We start from the raw sequence: 18,739 nt of genomic DNA on the forward strand, positions 1-18,739 counted from the left end.
ACCCCAAGCCAAAGGATTCAAGAGAGAGATCGAAGATCGCTCTTTCCTCCTTCCTCCTCCTCGACCACCGCTTGAGTTCCGCCAGACCACCGTCTGATGACGTTCCGCTGGACCACCACTTGAGGCCCTCACCTCTGTTGGACCAACATGTGGCCCTGAGCTCCGCCGGAACACCACATGAGGTCCAAACTTCTAACAAACCACTATTTAAAGCCCGGACTTCTGGCGGACCACCATATGAGGCCCGAACTTCTACTGCACCACCACTTGAGGCCCATACTTCTGCCAGACCACCACTTGAGGCCTGAACTTCAGCCAGACCACCACTTGAGGCACAGACTTATGCCAGATCACCATCTGAGGCCCAGACTTCTGTCGGACCACCACTTGAGGCCCTAAGCTCCGCCGGATCACCACTTGAGGTCCGATATTCTATCAAACCACCACCTGAGGCCAGGATTTCTATCGGACCACCACCTAAGGCCCAAACATCTACCAGACCACCATCTGAGGCCTATACTTCTATTGAATCACTATATACGGCTCAGACTTCTGTCTGACCACCACCTAAGGCCCTGAGCTCCACCGGACTACCACTTGAGGCCCAGACTTCTACCAGACCATAACCTGAGGCCCGAACTTCTATCGCACCACCACTTGAGGCTCGGACTTCTGTCGGACCACCACATGAGGCCCAAACTTCTATTGGGCCACCACATGATGCCCATAGTTTTACCAGAGTATCATCTTACTACAACGGTCTTTCTGACCACGAACTCCGGCTAACTATAATTTTTTGGACCCCTGTCTCCTACTAACTATGGTCCTTCCGACCTCCGTCACTTATTACGGTCCTTCCGACTTACATCACCAGATAATGGTCTTTCTGAACTCAGTCTCCTGCATACTATGATCCTTTAATTCTGACTTATATCGGCGGACAATGGTCTTTCTGACCCCGATCTCCTATCTACTACGGTTTTTCTGACCTCTATCCTATCAACTATGATCTTGTCGACCAAACAAGTATGTCTATGTTGATTATTGTAAATCCCACCATATAATGCGCTCTATATGATGTACATTTATGACATCAATCCAAGGCCTTCTCCTTAAGAAAGGCCTCATTTATAATCGACTGTAAATATTAGTGGATTCATTCAAAGTAGGCCTGACGCTGTGGTTTTTCTCTCTTTTAAGGGGTTTCCACGTAAAAATATGGTGTCTCTTTTTGAACACTACACCCTCTCTCTTATCTGCTTGTGTGCTAAATCTTCGTACAATGCATTGATGCTAAACTTTATATTTCCTCTACCGCACGAATACTCCAGGCCACAACAAAATAATGTTTGAACAATCCCTGATAATCTGGTGAAATTCTGAAACTGTAAAATTTTGTTCAGTAGATGAATCTGTTGCCTGCCAGTTAAGTATTTTATAAAATTTCAAAATTATTTATTTAATGTTTTTTATTACAATGTAATGATATATATAGATATATATATTATATATATATATATATATTATATATATATAATATATTATATATATATATACTCTTATATATATATACTTGAAATATGTGATTCTGTGGAGCTCGATGTGGGAGGGAGTTTTGTTTTGCGGGATGCCTAGGGAGTCATATTGGTCTGAATTTTTAAATATCTAATATATGCTATGCATTATCAGTCATAAGAGCATATTTTTTTTAATATGCTAGTACAATGAGTCATAATGGTTTGAATTTTGACATTTGTTTCTCATGAGAGGTATAAGAGCTTGAGAAAAATCTATTTTTTATGATCTGATTTATGGAATACTTATTTATTTAAATTTTCTATATTGTTACATAAATTTAATACTTACAAGCATTATTCTTCTCAGCACAATAAATTTTTAATAATTTCTTTTGAAATTCATTAAATTGCACAATGAATTATTATGTAAAATTTAGATCGGTGGGTGTCTCTACTGAGGTGTATTTGCTCAAATATATTCTTCGATCGGTTTCATGTCTAGGAGAAAGAAAAGAGACGATTTAGTAGCGGTGATCTCATGTTCTAATCTTTCCAATTCTATGGTGATATTTTTTATTTTTATATAGTCATGACTATTTCTTTATTTTCTGAGTTATAATCTATAGTCATATGTTGTGGAATAGATATTGCTGTAACTATAAATATATTTTGATGATGAATGAAAAAAAATTTGTGGATGAGTTTCTGAGCTCCAAAATCTTAACCTAGAGGACCCAAGATATGAGTCGACGAGGACAACCGTTTGACTCCCTCACATAACCCTTGACTCCCTTAAGAAGCAATCCCTCGACATCTTCTCTCTCCCAAGTGTATTGGACAACTCTCACAAGCAAGGAAACACTTCTCCCTCTCCAAAGGGCTCTCTCTCAGGAAAAAAGCATCTCTGCCTACTCACTTGCTCCATACATTCATCATCAAAAGAAATAAATTGGGATATTTAAATTAAACCCTAATTTGTAATTATGTTGTATTGATCATACAATACAAAATGGTAAATAAATAAATAAATAAATAAATAAAAATCATACAATACAAAATGGTTTATGCTATCCAATTAATTAAACACATGTTTATGAGTTCTGTTAGATTGGATTGTACAATATGAATCATATAGTCCGACGATGGTCAAAGAACAAGCGGAAGTCTGGCGACGATCAAAAGTCGAGAGGAGATCCGACGATGCCCAATAAACAGGCGAAAGTCTGACGACGATCGACGATCGGGAAGTGATCCGGCAGCGGCTGGGAATGAGCGAAAGTCTGATAAAGGTCGGTGGTCGGGAAGAGATCCGACAACGACCAATGAACGAGCAGAATTCCGACGATAGTCGATGGTCGCGAAGAGTTCTGATAGCGGCTAACAAACGAGCAATAATGCAACGATGGTTGATCGTGAGGAAGAGAACCGATAGTGACCAACGAACAGATAGAAGTCTGGCGACGATCGGAGGTCGAGAAGAAATATGGAGGCTTCCAACAAACGGGCAGAAGTCCAGTGATGATCGACGGTTGGGAAGGGATCCAGTGGTGGTTTGTGGTAACAGAGCTCCCAAATTTTTCTTCTAATTTTTTAAGGAGTGATATGGCTAGTAAATATAAATGACCATATTGATTCATTTAATCATAAAAATATTTGTTGAGCATTTAATTTCCTTATTGATATTAAAATTGAGTGATCTTAGGCTCGTTGGAGATCCTTCTCGTCAAACCACTCGATTCGAATATAAACATGTCATATTTGAATATAATTTGGTCATTCAATTAATGTTGTGAAGCCTCCAAAAAATATTTTGGTCCTTTGATTTGGGCTCATTTGGGCTCGAATTTGACTAAATTTAGTGTCTTGAGTTCATCTTCTTGAGATGTTCAATTTGACTATAAGCTTGAATGATCCCGAATTTAATACTAAAAGTTTTCAATTTAGATTTACATCGAGATTCGTGTCCCATCAATATGATTTTTTTGTGATATATCAAAATTAAAATTAACACAAAAAATTAAGTCATGATTAAAACATTAAAATCAAATTAATTTGGATGAGATTCAGAGTCATTAAATCTATTAAAATAAATAAAATACAAATTATATATTTTTATAATAAATTTAAGATTTTTCAATGTTATTTTACTTAAAAAATAACTGGAATCCAGATGGTTCCAATGTTTCATGGGTTTGGAAAAGGCTTCATGTGATGGACAATGTGGTAAGAAAGCTTTTCATTTCATGGCTTCATATTTATTGCTGAATTTAAGGTTTTACTTGAGACAATTTTTTAATTGATTTATAAATCAGTTTTTTAATATAAACATTTTTTATTTAAAAAAATTTTATACTGAAAAACTAGTTGAAGAAGCAGCAAAAAAGCTATTCAAACCAAACCTAAATTTGTTCATACGCATTAATCGAACTTTACCCGTAAAATTGACTATACAAACTACAAATTTGATTTGATAATAAATAGATTAAAAACAGCAATGAATTTGGACAAATTTTGTGAAATTTCAAAAATTTTATAATGAAAATTAGGATATGAATAATTTGAACTACTAATAAATGAGTTTGGCTGTGCTATTTAAGTAAAAAAATGATTACATTAACAAAAACTACAGTATATTAATAAAGGCTATCAATAAATTAATGAAACTAATAAATCCCAAGAAGGGACATCACAATCACATCAATTATACAGCTCAATGCCTCTATAATGGTTCACCTCTCTTAGTAAAAAAACCCGTACAGCACTGTTCTGATTCATTTAATTAAATGCTATTGTAGCATTTGAATTTCTTTAAGAGCTAGCGGTGTAAAAAGTGAAAAACAGTTGGCTTGGAATTAGTGCTATTAAGGCTTTATTTGGGGGCAAATTATTCTGTGCGGATACCAAATGCCATTCAGAGCTTAATGAAAATGCACAACTTCATCTCCTACTTGATACCGTGGCTTGGTACTGCTCGGTACTAGATGACGTGGTTGCACCTGATTCGTCTTTGGATGGTAAGTTGTGTCAGATGTCCCCACAGAATAACACGCCTCATTTGGGATGACTTTCTTACTACTTTTTAAAACAACTTTTTTAGCATAAAAATTTTAATTTTTAAACTAAAAAGCTATTTTAAAAAGCAATAAAATAATCGTCCCAAACGAAACCTGCACCATTGATGCTTACAAGAGTAGTGTTCTTCAAATTTTTAGTATAAATAGGCGTGAATGGTTACACAGAAGAGCATATTTGAAGGAAAAAATGGAGGTGATGGGGACTCCCATTGTCTTACGCTTGATGCTTTTAGTGTTTTGTGAGTTTGCTTTGCTTGTTGGTCTGAAGGCCATCTCACAGTACAGTAGAGATGACTTCCCGTCAGAGTTTATATTTGGGGCTGGCACCTCTGCATATCAGGCATTTGTTCTTTTTCTTTTGTTCATTACCAGAATATACACATTCTTAACCATTGATTCTTTTTCTTTTAATTTCTTTTTATTGTTCTTCAACAAAGTGCTTTGTTTTCTATTGATTCTTTAATTAAAAAAAGAAAAAAAAAAACTGTTATAATGCTAACATGAGTTCAGATTTTTCTATGTTATCTTTGTGCTTAATTTTCCTTCATATGTTTCCTTAACATGGATCTTATGCGTTAAGAAATTTAGGAGGAATCTTGAGAGCTTCAATTCTTGGGCCTTCTTACAAGAGTGAGGGAGAGAGAGAGGAGGGATGGCAGATTTTAGGGGGAAAATCTTCCTAAAGTTTTATTTCAATTTTTTCAAAACCTTACTTCAACCTATACATTCTATTTATAGGAAATTTACAGTGATGTTATAACATGAAGGAACAAAATAATCTGAAACTAAATCAATTCATAACATTATCTCTGCAGGTTTCTATATTTATGTATGTATTCATTAGATTTTTTTTTCTTAGAGCAGTTCTTATGTTGATCAGTTTACTTGGTTTATTTACCAACTTTACTACTTTAGGATTTGTTATCAAAATATTTTTTTTCATCTTGTGTTGCTTCATTCTTTATTGTGTTGATTTTTGCAAAGCTGCTGAATATTATGCTTAAAGTTTGGACAAATATGCGAAGAAATTAAGCTTGAAAAAACTACACAAACCAAGCGAAGGTAGAAATCAATGACAAGCTTAAGTTCAAGTAGAACTTTATTGTAGTGGGATAAGCTTGTTTGTACGTGGAGGTGAAGCCAAGGTCACTGTAGATTTTGATTTAGGAGGAGGACAGCTGTCAGCTGTAGACTTTAACGTTAAGAAGAATAGAGCAAGTGATAAAATTAAGTTATAACCGAAAGGACTTGTGGAGCTAACAAGGGTAAAACTGAGAGGAGAAGATCTCCAACTATTTTCCAAGACAAGAATAATGTCATTCCTGGATAAATGGTCTATTTATAAGTTTAGGGTTGTTTAAGGTCCAAACGGCTTTTTTATTGCTTTTTAAAGCATTTTCTTAATAAAAAATTATTATTTTTTGTATTAGGAAGCTGTTTTAAGAAGCAGAAAGAAAGCCATCTCAAACGAAGCCTAAATCAAGTTAAGAAGATGCTAACTAAAATTTGAAATAAAAAAAAGAGAAGTGGATGATGACTAAACTTCATTTGGGACAGCTTTCGTGCTACTTTCTAAAACAGCTTTATAGTATAAAATTTTATAATTCAAAAATTTTTTGTACTAGATCGAAAGCTGTTTTAAAAAGCAACAAAAAGTTGTCCCAAAAAAACCTAAATTTGTTTGGGTGCAGCTAAGTTTGTTACAGTTAATTAATCTTTTTATTTTTATTTTGGAAGATATCTTATTTTGTGGATGATGCTTGATTCCTTGGCTTGAATTGTTGTTAAAAAAGAAAAAAAAAATTGTCAACAAGTCTCAAGATTATATAATTTTTCTACATGATAAATTATTTTCAATATTGAAAGCTATATTGATGATCATGGTCATGGGCGGAACCACATGCATGTCGGGGGGGGTGCAGTTCGGTTGGAGATGCCCTTAGCATTTGGTGGCAGCATAAAGTTCAACATGAATGTGTACTAAAACATAAGCATCATCATAATATTATTGCAAAATGAGTATCATTTGCAAGATCAGCATATTTATCAATTCTCATCTTTATCTGTTGCTTTAGTTAAATCTAATGATCATAATTTATTTTGTAAATATAAATACAAAATAAATAAATAAATGCATGAGAAGATATATCATCTAGATAAATAAGTCATTTGGGATTATAATTATATGCAATTTCAAACATTGATATATTTGATTATGCTATTATAAGTAAATAAACATTATAATTTTTCGAACTTATTCTTATAATGAATTTAAGCAAACTCAAAAGTAGAAAAATGCAGATCCCAATTCTCCAAACATATTCTTATAAATTTAAGCAAACATCTTAGAGTGTCATTGACTACCTCATATATTGATAAGCTCGTACATGAAAGATCTTCACTGGCAATCGATCTTCACCTTCGACCTGCAAGAGAAGCGGAGAAGAAGAGAATACATGGGAGAAAGCTTGTCTTAATATCTCAAAGGTAAAGTGTTACATAGCAGGTGTATATATTGTAAAAGTGTAATCATGTGTGTGTAAGAGTATCCGTTAGCCATAGGCGGCATAGCAGAGGAAGTGGGAAAGTGATGTGCTGAGCTAGTCGGACTCATTTAATTAGGTGATGCCTGCGGTATATGTTATATGGTCTAACATCCCCCCTCAAATTAGGCATGGATTGATCGAATGCCTAATTTGGAACGCAGCTCCTGAAATCGGGAGCAGGACAGTGGTTTGGTCAGTAGATCAGCAGGTTGATCCTCAGAGTGAATGTGATGGAGAGTAATTTCTGCATTGTTGATGTGCTGCCTGATAAATTGGTAATCAATCTCAATATGTTTGGTCCGGGCATGGAAGACCGGATTGTGAGCAATGGCCATTGCTGATGTGTTATCACAGTAGAGCGGGGTTGGCATGGAAGGAGCGAACTGAAAATCAGTGAGCAGCCGTCGTATCCAAATGATATCCGAGGTGGCCGAAGATAGTGATATGTATTCCGCTTCGGTAGATGACTTGGCGACAGTGATTTGTTTCTTAACAGACTAGGAAATTGGAGTCATTCCCAAAAATGTGCAAAAGCCTGTAGTAGATTTCCGGTCTGAGGATTCGCCAGCCCAATCAGCGTCAGAGTAAGAGTGGAGTTGAAGATTAGCGGATGAGAGTGGCAAACCAAACTGAAGTGTGTCGTTGATGTAGCGTAAAAGACGCTTTAAGGCCAGATAATCTGCTGTAGTAGGGCTGTGCATATGTTGACAGACTTTGTGTGCAGCATATGCAATGTCGGGTCGTGTAATAGTCAGATAGTTTAGAGACCCAGCGAGTTGCCTGTAGTGATGAGGATCGGAGAAGGGTAGACAAGAATCATAACTTGTAGACGGCTTCAAACTGATGGGGGTTTGAATGGGCTTGCTGTGTTGGAGATTTGCCGCATGAACGAGTTCAGCTGCATATTGGGATTGATGAAGAAATGTTCCAGCAGCATTTGTAGTGACCTGGATACCGAGAAAATTGGAGACCAGACCCAATTGTTTAAGAGGGAAGTGCTGTTTGAGCAATTGTAGAAGTTGCTGAATGGTGTCAGAGTGACTCCCTGTAATGAGTAGATCATCGACATAGATGAGAAGGTATATTTGAACTTGGCCTTTGCGATATACCAGCAGAGATGGATCGGCCTTACTGAAGCCGAAACCAAAAGATGAAAGAACCGCGGTGAACTTGTTGTACCATTCTCGAGGAGCTTGCTTGAGGCCATAGATAGCCTTGTGAAGTTTGCAAACCATTGTAGGATGCTCACGATCCACAAAACCAGGTGGTTGAAGCATGTAAATATCATCATGAAGATCTCCATGAAGGAAGGCATTGGATATGTCAAATTGTAGAGTTTGCCAGCCGCGGTGATGAGCAAGAAGGAGCATGACTCGTATTGTGGGCATTTTGGCAACTGGGCTGAAGGTCTCATTGTAGTTGACGCCAAGTTCTTGTTTGAATCCTTGAGCAACCAGTCGAGCTTTATATCTCTCTACCTGACCGTGAGCATTATACTTTGTTTTAAAAGTCCACCGACAGCCCAGCACCTTACCATGAGGAGGAGGTGAAGTCAGTGACCAGGTGCCCTTGGATTGAAGAGCAAGGAATTCTTCAGACATGGCAGCTCTCCAGTGAGGTATTTGAAGGGCTTGAGTATAGGATGTAGGGGTGGAATCGGCTTTTAGAGAGGTTAAGAGGTTAAAGATTGGTTTGGGTCGATGAATGCCAGACTTGAGACGAGTCTGCATAGGATGAGTAGGAGGCGGAATAGATTGAATTTGACTGATATTTGGATCTGGATCAGTTGAAGAGGCCGAAGTGGACTGTGACAGAGAGGTGTTTGAGATAGGTGGAGTTGGTTCTCGGGATAGAGTAGGAACGCTGGGTGAGTTAGAGATGAGGGGTGATGAAGGTATAGTGGATGTAGGTAGTAGAAGGTATGGAGTTGTGGAGGTAGGTTTGGATTGTGTTGCAGAGGAGTGAGAAGACTCGGCTTTGTAGGGAAAAATGGATTCATGAAAGATGACATGCCGAGAGATGTGAACTTGTTTGGTGGTGGGATTGAAACATCGATATCCTTTGTGCACGGTAGAGTAACCGATGAATATACACTCGTTAGAACGGGGTTGGAGTTTGGTAGAGGTTTGTGGTTTGAGCCACGGGAAGCAAAGACAACCGAAGGTTTTTAAATGAGTATAAGTGGGCTGCCGATTGTGAAGAAGATAGTAGGGAGAGTAATTGTCACACACTTTGGTAGGAAGTCGATTATATAGATAGTGAGAAGTTAATAGAGCATCGGCCCAGAAGTTGTGTGGGAGGTGTGCTTCATGAAGAAGAGCACGGGTGGTATCAAGAAGATGACGATGTTTCCGCTCGGCGACACCATTTTGTTCAGGTGTATAAGGGCAGCTAAATTGATGGGTAATGCCATGATTAGAGAGATAATTGTTAAAGAGTTGGCCGGTGTATTCACCACCACCGTCCGAGCGTAGAGTTTTTATATTAGAGTTGAAGGCATTTTGAATAAGTCTATGTAAGTGCTGGAATTTTGAGAGAGTTTCATCCTTGGTGTGCATTAAGTAGAGCCATGAAAAGCGAGAGTAATCATCAATAAATAAGACATAGTAGCGAAAACCATTAAGAGACGGGACAGGAGCGGGACCCCAAACATCTGTATATATTAGCATAAAAGGTTTGGATACACGGTTTGGAGAAGTAGAAAAGGATAACTTGTGGCTTTTGGCCACATTACATGATTTGCAAACAAAAGAAGGTAAAGTAGTACATATAGACGGAAACTTCTTAGATAGTAGCTGTTGGGTTCTGATGTTGGGGTGTCCTAGCCAAGAATGCCAAGGTGTGCCGGAGGAGGTGGTTGTGTGGAGAGCTTGCGGTTGAGTGACAGAGTAGAGGCCATTACGACATCGACCATGGATGAGTGTTCGATTGTCCTGAAGATCCTTAATGAGAAAGCCATTGGAGTCAAACAAGATGGAGCAATTATTGTCAGTCGTGAGTTTGTGAATAGAAAGAAGATTGTGTGATAGAAGCGGTACGTGGAGTAAGTTGCGTAGGTAAAGCTTACGATTAGAATCCGGAAGAGGTAGAAGTCCTTGGCCGGTGTTATGAATGGGAAGAGAGCTGCCATTGGCTGTAGAAACTGATTCTGAGCCGGTGTAAGGCATCAGGTGCTGAATATGGGATGCGTCAGGCGTCAAGTGTGATGATGCTTCTGAGTCGAGGACCCAGTCGTTAATTGGCGGAGGTTGCTGATTTGCAACAAGAGCACGTGGAGTGGTGTTAGCTAGGGTCGTATAAGAGGCATTGAAACAGTGCCAGCACACAGAGGCGTTATGTCCCGTTTTATTGCAGATCTGACAAACCGGTTTGCTTGTATCATTGTAGGTGGTTCGAGGAATGTTCGAATTTGGCTTGAATGGAGCTCCTCGGCTTCTACCACCTCTGTAGCCAGTGCGTCCTCTCGGTGAGTTTGCTCGATTAGCATAGAATGCTGTAGCGTCTGTGGTCTGAGAGGTGTCACGTTGAATATCCGAACTGATGTGAATCTCCTCACTACAGAGAAGAGTGTACATCACATCTAGACTTATGGGAAGCTGGCTGGTTCGAATAGAAGTCTTGAATGAGTTGTATGAAGGGGGCAAGCCGTTCAGTATGTGCAGTATAATCTCTTCGGGATCAAGAAGAGATCCGGCAGCCGCAATGTTGTCCACCAATGCCTTTATCTTGGCTAAATACTGCATCATTGTGAGGTCTTTCATTTGTATGTGATACAGCTCATTCTTCAGCTGTATTACTCTGGACCTGTTGGTCGGTTGGAGGCGAAGTTCAAGTGTGCTCCAAATGTCGCTGGCTGACTTCAAGGTGAGAATGTAGGGCAGGATTGACGGTGAGATTGTAGAGAGTAGAGCAGAGACCAAGTTTTGATCTATGAGATTCCACTGTCGAAGCTCTTGAGAGTTGTTTTCACCGGACGGTTTCAGCGTACTGCCCGTAAGATGGCCTTCAAAGCCATTTGCAGAGAATAGTTGAAAAATTTGCAACCTCCAGATGGGGTAGTTGTCACTAGTGAGCTGATTTGAGATAATGAGCTTAAGATTCGTCATTAAGAATTTAAGAGGCGCTGGAATGCTGAGATCTCCAGTTCCAGAAATCGGTGTCGTCATTGGAGGGGTCGAACCCGACTGAGCTGCTGTAGATGAGCCTTGATCCCCCATTGCTGAAGAAGAAGAGGAAGGATGAGACGGAGATAAGCCCTAATGCTCTGATACCAAGAAAGATCTTCACTGGCAATCGATCTTCACCTTCGACCTGCAAGAGAAGCGGAGAAGAAGAGAATACATGGGAGAAAGCTTGTCTTAATATCTCAAAGGTAAAGTGTTACATAGCAGGTGTATATATTGTAAAAGTGTAATCATGTGTGTGTAAGAGTATCCGTTAGCCACAGACGGCATAGCAGAGGAAGTGGGAAAGTGATGTGCTGAGCTAGTCGGACTCATTTAATTAGGTGATGCCTGCGGTATATGTTATATGGTCTAACAGTACATAAAAAGCTTAAAGGAAGTTTAACTTTGGAAAAAAAAAAATTTCCAAAATGAATTCTAAAAATAAGAAATGCCCAATATCTTTATAAAAAATGATGATAAAAGGTATAACTTATATAGAACTACACCTTAGCAAAATGTGAAGCATCATTATCTACGATAATGACCACAAGAAACGTCGTCGGAATGTTCTATCTACGATGCAGTTACTAGCAGTCTTATCGTCAGTTTTAAGTGACTAATTCCGGTGGCACAAGCTGCTGGAAAATATCACCGCCGAAAAAAAGACCTTCAGTTTGAATTTTTATACGGTTTTTTTCCGGCAGGGTTTTAACAGCCAGAAATTTTAAAAACTGTCGTCGGTAATCGGCCATTTCCATTGCTATTGAACGATTTTTTTGTAGTGATTTTAATCTTGCAAGTAAAGACCCAAATTTTTTTTATTTGCACAAATGTATACTAATATATTAAGTACATTTCGAAATGAGATTGCATGATTTAATAATAATTGCCTACTTAGTTTTTATATAAATTTAACTTTGATTATATTTTAAATATTAATATTCAATTGTAGTATGAGGGTGCTGCAGCCGAGGAAGGAAGGACTCCAAGTATTTGGGATACGTATGCACATGAAGGTATATAAGTACTATATATGCATTTATTCCATTTTTTTAATATCTATTTGGTCAAAAAAAAAAAAAACAACAACAATATCAAACCTTATATGGCCACTACATGGGGTCTGCTACATGAGTCTTTTTTCTTCGTTGTGTCATGTTAAGAGTTAGATTATATATGTATATTTTTCAATTTTTAAGCTTTTACTTCTAAATTAATTTTTATAATAAAGTTGCTTATTTTAACAATACAAAAATATTCTAAACATCCTAGCACAGGAAAACCAGTCATTACCGGCGGACAGAATCCCCCGATAAGATAGAAATTGCAACGGAAAGAGAACGTTTCCGTCGGATTTCCGACGGAATTTCATGTGCCGGTTTGGCACGCATCGGAAAAATTCTTCCGGCGTAAATAATCTGCCGGAACACGTTCCGGCGCATTACCGGCGGAAAAGCAGGTGTCCATTACGTCGATTTCCATTAGCTTACTCCGACGATAAATACACCGAAATTATCGGTGTAAAATTCCGCCAGCTATAGCTTACATGTGCTCATGTGTCATGTATATACTAGTATTATTTTAACAACATAATTAAATATTAACAATAATGATTTCATGCTTACTAATATTTACAGGAAATATGAAGGATGGTAGCACAGGAGATGTGGCTTCTGATGGTTATCATAAATATAAGGTGAGCATTGCAATTTTTTTGTTTTCAAAACATTTTTCTAATTTAAATTAACAAAATGGAAGTTTTGCTTATTATAATTCATGAAACTTTAGCAACTTATTATAAGAGGAGGATTTTGTGATATAATTTAATGCTAACTTGAAATATATTTCTCTATTGTTAATTAGGAGGATATTAAACTCATGAGTGATACAGGACTTCAAGCCTATAGATTCTCCATCTCCTGGTCTAGGTTAATCCCAAGTATGTTTTTTTTTTTGTATCTATTTCTTAAAAAATTGAAAAAACATTAATGTCTTTGTAATTTATTTCAAAGTAATTAAATATTTGTATTCAGATATAATGTTTGGAAAATAAGAAAGCTAATGTGATATGGAACATATTATTCAGAAGGGAGAGGAGAAGTGAATTCCCAAGGAATTGAGTACTACAATAATGTCATTGATGAGTTGATAAAGAATGGTAAGTTTATATTTCTTCATAATAATATTGAGTATGTTATGCCATTGTATTAAAAACTATATGAGAATATGATTTCGTTTGGGACGGTTTTCTACTTTTCTTATTATTTCTTAGAACAGCTTTCTAGTACAAAAATTTTAATTTTTATACTAGGAAGCTGCTTTAAGAAGCAAAAAGAAAGCCTTCCGGCCAACTACTTTGAATTAAATAGGAAAAGTCTATGAGAATTTTCAAATTTAAAATTAGCTTATTTAAGAGATTGTTTGTTATGTAGCTAACCATCTCCTATATTTTCCAATGAAAAGGAATTCAACCACATGTGACTCTTCATCATTATGATTTGCCACAAGTTCTTCAAGATGAGTATGGAGGATGGCTATCCCCAAAAATCATGTAAAATTTTATTTTATGTATTCATTAAATGAAAATAATGATGAGCTAGAGCCACCAATTTATCTATCTATTATATTAAATGATGGTTGGTGCTTTGCAGTGATGATTTCAAAGAATTTGCTGATGTTTGCTTTAGAGAATTTGGCGATAGGGTGTCTTATTGGACCACCTTTAATGAGGCCAATGTGATAGCTTTGTATGCTTATGATTATGGAGTTATGCCTCCAAAGAGATGTTCATATCCATTTGGAGTTGATTGTGTTGGAGGAAATTCTACTACTGAGCCATATATTGTTGCCCATAATATCATATTGTCACATTCTGCGGTTGTGGAGCTTTATAGGAGAAGATATCAGGTAATTTTAGTTATTCTGATTCTTGTTATTATATGCTTTTTATGATGTTAATATAATTTAATTATCTCTAACTATTTGATACTCTTTTGAAGGCCAAACAAAAGGGAAAGATTGGCATCAATCTTTGGACTCTATGGTGCTATCCTTTGCATGAGTTAGCATCAGATGAAGTGGCAGCCAAAAGAGCTATAGAGTTTTTAATAGGATGGTAAGCTAATTATTATCATTATTAATTTGCAATCGTTTCTATAAAAGTAATCATATTGCATGTGCATGCACATACAATAGGATACAAAATGAGCATATACGTGAAAAGGTTGGAGTAGCTCCAGTGAAAGATAAGATTAGAGAGAGTCGTCTAATTAGATGGTTTGGTCACATAAAACGGCGGCCTTCCGATGACCCGGTTAGGAAAGTAGAGGTATTAGATTTGACTTATGTTAAGAAAGGTAAAGGTAAACCTAATAAAAAGAGTTGGTTAGAAAATATTAGACATGATCTTTCTTTATTAGATTTAAACAAGAGTTTGACCTTTAACAGGACACAATGGAGAAAAAAAAGATTCATTTAACCGACCCCATGTAGTGGGACAAAGGCTTGATGTTGTTGTATGTGAATGCACATATTCACGCATGAGATCATGATAGTGTGTTATTTTTTAATTATGAAATGATTAGACAAATATTCTATTGTTCAAATTTTATATAAAAAGTTCTTCCATCATAGCTTTATAAGATTTACTTCTCTTATTTATTGTAAATATTAGATTGGGATTTTTAAAAATATTTATATCTTCTTTTGCATGGTATGAGATCATTTTGTTAGTTATAGGAGGTCTTATAAAATTTTGTAATTAATTAAGTCTTCAGACACACATGACTTCTTACAATTATACATAGAGTTATAGAATGATAGTTTTAATGTCGTATAATAAGACGCGAATAAAAGAAGAGAGTTGATAGAGGAGAGAGGTTGGAATTCAAGGAAGAAAGCAAGTGGTTTTAGGTCCTTGAAAGGGATGTACTTTGGCTTCTTCAAGTGAAAAGAGGTGCTTCTTTTTTTATTTGTAGCAAAAGGAGTAGCTCTTTGACATAGAATGAAGAGACTCTTATTTGAACTCTTTCAACAAAGAGATGAAGAGAGTAACAAAAACATGAACAATATCTTCTTTCCCCATTCAAAAATCATGTTCACATTCTCCCTAAATCATTGGCATATACAAAATAATAAACCTCTCCTTGCCTTCTACTTTGTATGAAATATAATCTCTTCATGTACTATATTAAATATTAATAAAGTATTCAATCTCTATGTGAATTTGGGCAAAAATGAATCTCACTAACTCATATGAAATTTTAATACTTTGTATTTATGATCTCTATTTTGTTTATTATAGTATATTTACTTATGTTTTCCATTAAGTTTTTACTATCATAATAATTTTTATCGAAGTTTTAGTCTAGAAAGCTCTTACATATGTGCAAAGGGGATGGGAAAATAAAATTTAATAACTTCAATGGCCGCCAAAACTTTAGGATTTCATATTATGCAAATAGAGGATTACTTCTAAAACTATTGTTTGGAGTAAAAAAGCAATTAATCAATCAAGCAAAGTGGTAGCCAACGAGCATACAAATTCTAGGGGTTATTCGCATATTATGTGATAGCCTCAATGAAACCACTACAATAGATATCATGAAAGTCCTCTAACATTTATGACACCACCTTCATATCATGTCTAGAGAAGCAATAATCAATAGTATACTAAAATTAATTAATATCCTACTAGAGAAGCAATGATCATTATTTCTATGTTAAAAGAACATGAAAATATTGAATTTTTTATTATTTTTCATTGACATGTTAATTATATGTCCAATATTTAAAAGAAAAAAAAAAATCTTGAAAAGAAAACTATTAAGGGAGTTTCATGTGAAATATTTAGGTGAAGTCAATAATTCTCAAGATGAGGATAAATTGCAATAAGGTCACAAGTGCATTAAGTCCTTCATAATAACTATAAATTGAATAGATATTAGACAGGTTGAGTATGAAATTATAGATATTCCCTATATAATTACATGTATTGTTTAAATTTATTTGTAACAAAATTATATAATTTTAACAGGTTCTTGAACCCCATCATGTTTGGAGATTATCCAGAAATCATGAAAGTATTTGCAGGCTCAAGGCTCCCATCTTTCAGCAAATCAGAATCCCAGCAAGTGAAGGGTGCCTTTGATTTCCTTGGTATTAATTACTATTTCTCACTATTTGTGACTAATAACTTCAATGCTCTCAACACCAATCTTCGTGACTTCAGTGCAGATATGTTTGCAAACTTCACAGGTTGTTTCTATTTATTAATATCTACATAACATATAGATTCATGAAATCTTTTGATTTCTTATAAATTTGGTGAAAATGTATTGCAGCTTACAAGAATAAGCCACCAACCAGTCAGGCATGAAAGACTATCAACCTCTTAAAAATCTTCTTTTTATCAGTAATGGTTGAATAAACTAAAATAACTGTATACAAGCAGATTACTCCACCTGATCCTCTTCCTGTTAATCCTCGAGGATTGACTGAGCTATTAAAATATTTCAAGGAAAAATATGGAAATCCTCCTCTTTATATCCAGGAGAATGGTATGTTTATATATATAGTTAAAAGACCAAAAAAAAGAAGAAGTTTTTAGCTGAAATTTGCATATATGTAGGCTATGGTGTTGAAGGAGAAGACAAGCTTAAGGACATGGAAAGAGTATCCTATCTAAGTGGTTTCATCGGATGCAGCCTTGAGGCTCTGAGGTAAAATGAAATAATATAGACCACCATGTCTTTCCAATATGTTTTTTATTCATGATTTTAACAATTTATGATTGCTTGCAGGAATGGATCAGATTTGAGGGGATATTTTGTATGGTCCTTTGTTGATCTGTTTGAGCTCATGGCTGGATATCAACTCCGAATAGGGCTTTATCATGTTGATTTTGACAAGGACAGAGAGAGGGTTCCAAAGCTGTCTGCCTATTGGTACTCACAATTCCTTAAAAATGGCAAGCTCGTTAGCTTCAACAATGGTGAAAAAATTGCAGAAGCTCAATATGTCCAACAAGTTGTTGATTCCAAGCTTGAAAATGGTGGCTTTTTCAGTGGATGAAGCTATGATGTTTTAGGTTTCGTTTGGGACGGCTTTCTTACGGCTTCTTACAACTGCTTTTTAGTATAAAAAATTTAATTTATGTACTAAAAAGCTGCTTTAAGAAGCATTAAGAAAGCAATCCCAAATATAACCTTAATGTAAGTGAATATCATCTACATATCTTGAAGGAAAAAAATGAACTATATATCTTATGAAATCGAACAATTATGAATTATCTATTTCAAGAATCATATGAGTGCTATGGCTGATCAAATTAAATTTGTGGTTGTGTTGTTTCCTTCTTTAGTAATTATTTGCTGATTGAAATGCGACTACAGCTGGATTTATTTTGTGAAGGATCGATCGGTTATTGTCCTTGTAGTGATATATTTGCCCCCAAACTTAAAAGTGTTTTGCTATTAGATTATAATGAAAAATCACTTGCATGTTAACATAAAATGACTGAAATCTGCACCAGCATATCTTATGAATTTCTCCTCATAATTAGTATGAAGTCATAGACATTTTCTATATGGGCTAGAATATACGTGGTGGTAGAGTTAAAATTTTATATCATAGCGTTGTACTGATATCCAATACACAAATAGATAACACAAGATTTTTTACGTGGAAAATCCTAGAAAGGGGAAAAACCATGAGGTTACGCGCGCCCAGTTAAAATGATTCCACTAATATTTGAGCAGATTATAGTTAACTGAATCTTCCTTGAGGACGATCAGATTATAATAATCAACCGTTTGGTTGAAATCTACTGACAAACAGAGTTCGGTCTCTTGTTAAAGCTGATATAATAATCAACTATTTGGTTGAAATCTAGTGACAAATAGAGACCAGTCTCTTGTTAAAGCTGATATAGGCCAGAAGATCAGGAAGAAGGGTTGACATAGGCACTAGACAAGCTTTATTTTGAGAAGCCATGCATGTTCAGTAGCAAGTAAAAGTTATTGAACATTCAGACGCCTTTCATAAAGCCTCCAAATTCACTTTTCCGTCCGAATTCAATTTAAATATGTACTATTAGGATAAAAGTAACAAGGAACAGAAATTATGAGGATAAAAATAGCCACAGCAAAAGAGAGAAGCATGTGTACCTGCAAATGTGCACAATAAATGATTCAACTAAGGTTTCGTTTGGGACGGATTTTTTATTGCTTTCGAAGCTTCATAGTATTAAAATTTTTGTATTGAAAAGCCGCTTTAGAAATCTGTAAGAAAACTATTCCAAACGAAATCTAAGAATCAAATAATAAGGTACATTGAGGATTCTATTTCATATTATTTAGGAGAGATAAAACTAAGGCTTCATTTGGGAAGGCTTTTTTATTGCTTCTTAAAATAGAGTTTTGATAAAAAAAATTTAA

At 35.9% G+C, this 18,739-nt stretch overlaps 1 protein-coding gene across 1 annotated transcript; it reads left to right on the forward strand.

Moving 5' to 3' along the window:
* Window positions 1–4,787: 4,787 nt before the first annotated feature.
* LOC110095182 (beta-glucosidase 2-like) lies at window positions 4,788–17,375 on the forward strand. The gene is made up of 13 exons (XM_020820614.1): window positions 4,788–4,931; window positions 12,256–12,319; window positions 12,941–12,999; window positions 13,167–13,242; window positions 13,390–13,461; window positions 13,767–13,854; window positions 13,955–14,210; window positions 14,303–14,418; window positions 16,339–16,562; window positions 16,660–16,699; window positions 16,773–16,861; window positions 16,933–17,023; window positions 17,105–17,375. Exons 1-13 carry the CDS (start codon window positions 4,788–4,790, stop codon window positions 17,373–17,375), a joined length of 1,590 nt encoding a protein of 529 aa, XP_020676273.1.
* The last annotated feature ends 1,364 nt before the right edge of the window (window positions 17,376–18,739 follow it).

This window comes from Dendrobium catenatum, unplaced genomic scaffold (assembly GCF_001605985.2).
Source record: "Dendrobium catenatum unplaced genomic scaffold, ASM160598v2 fragScaff_scaffold_1063, whole genome shotgun sequence".
In the NCBI taxonomy this organism is placed as follows: Eukaryota; Viridiplantae; Streptophyta; class Magnoliopsida; order Asparagales; family Orchidaceae; genus Dendrobium; species Dendrobium catenatum.

Excerpts from the sequence above, each read along its gene's own strand:
- LOC110095182 (XM_020820614.1), top strand. The coding sequence starts at position 4,788 with ATGGGGACTCCCATTGTCTTACGCTTGATGCTTTTAGTGTTTTGTGAG. Across the intron at positions 16,700-16,772 it reads AAAGACTATCAACCTCTTAA|TCTTCCTGTTAATCCTCGAG; the intron begins AAATCTTCTTTT and ends TCCACCTGATCC. Across the intron at positions 16,862-16,932 it reads TCTTTATATCCAGGAGAATG|GCTATGGTGTTGAAGGAGAA; the intron begins GTATGTTTATAT and ends GCATATATGTAG.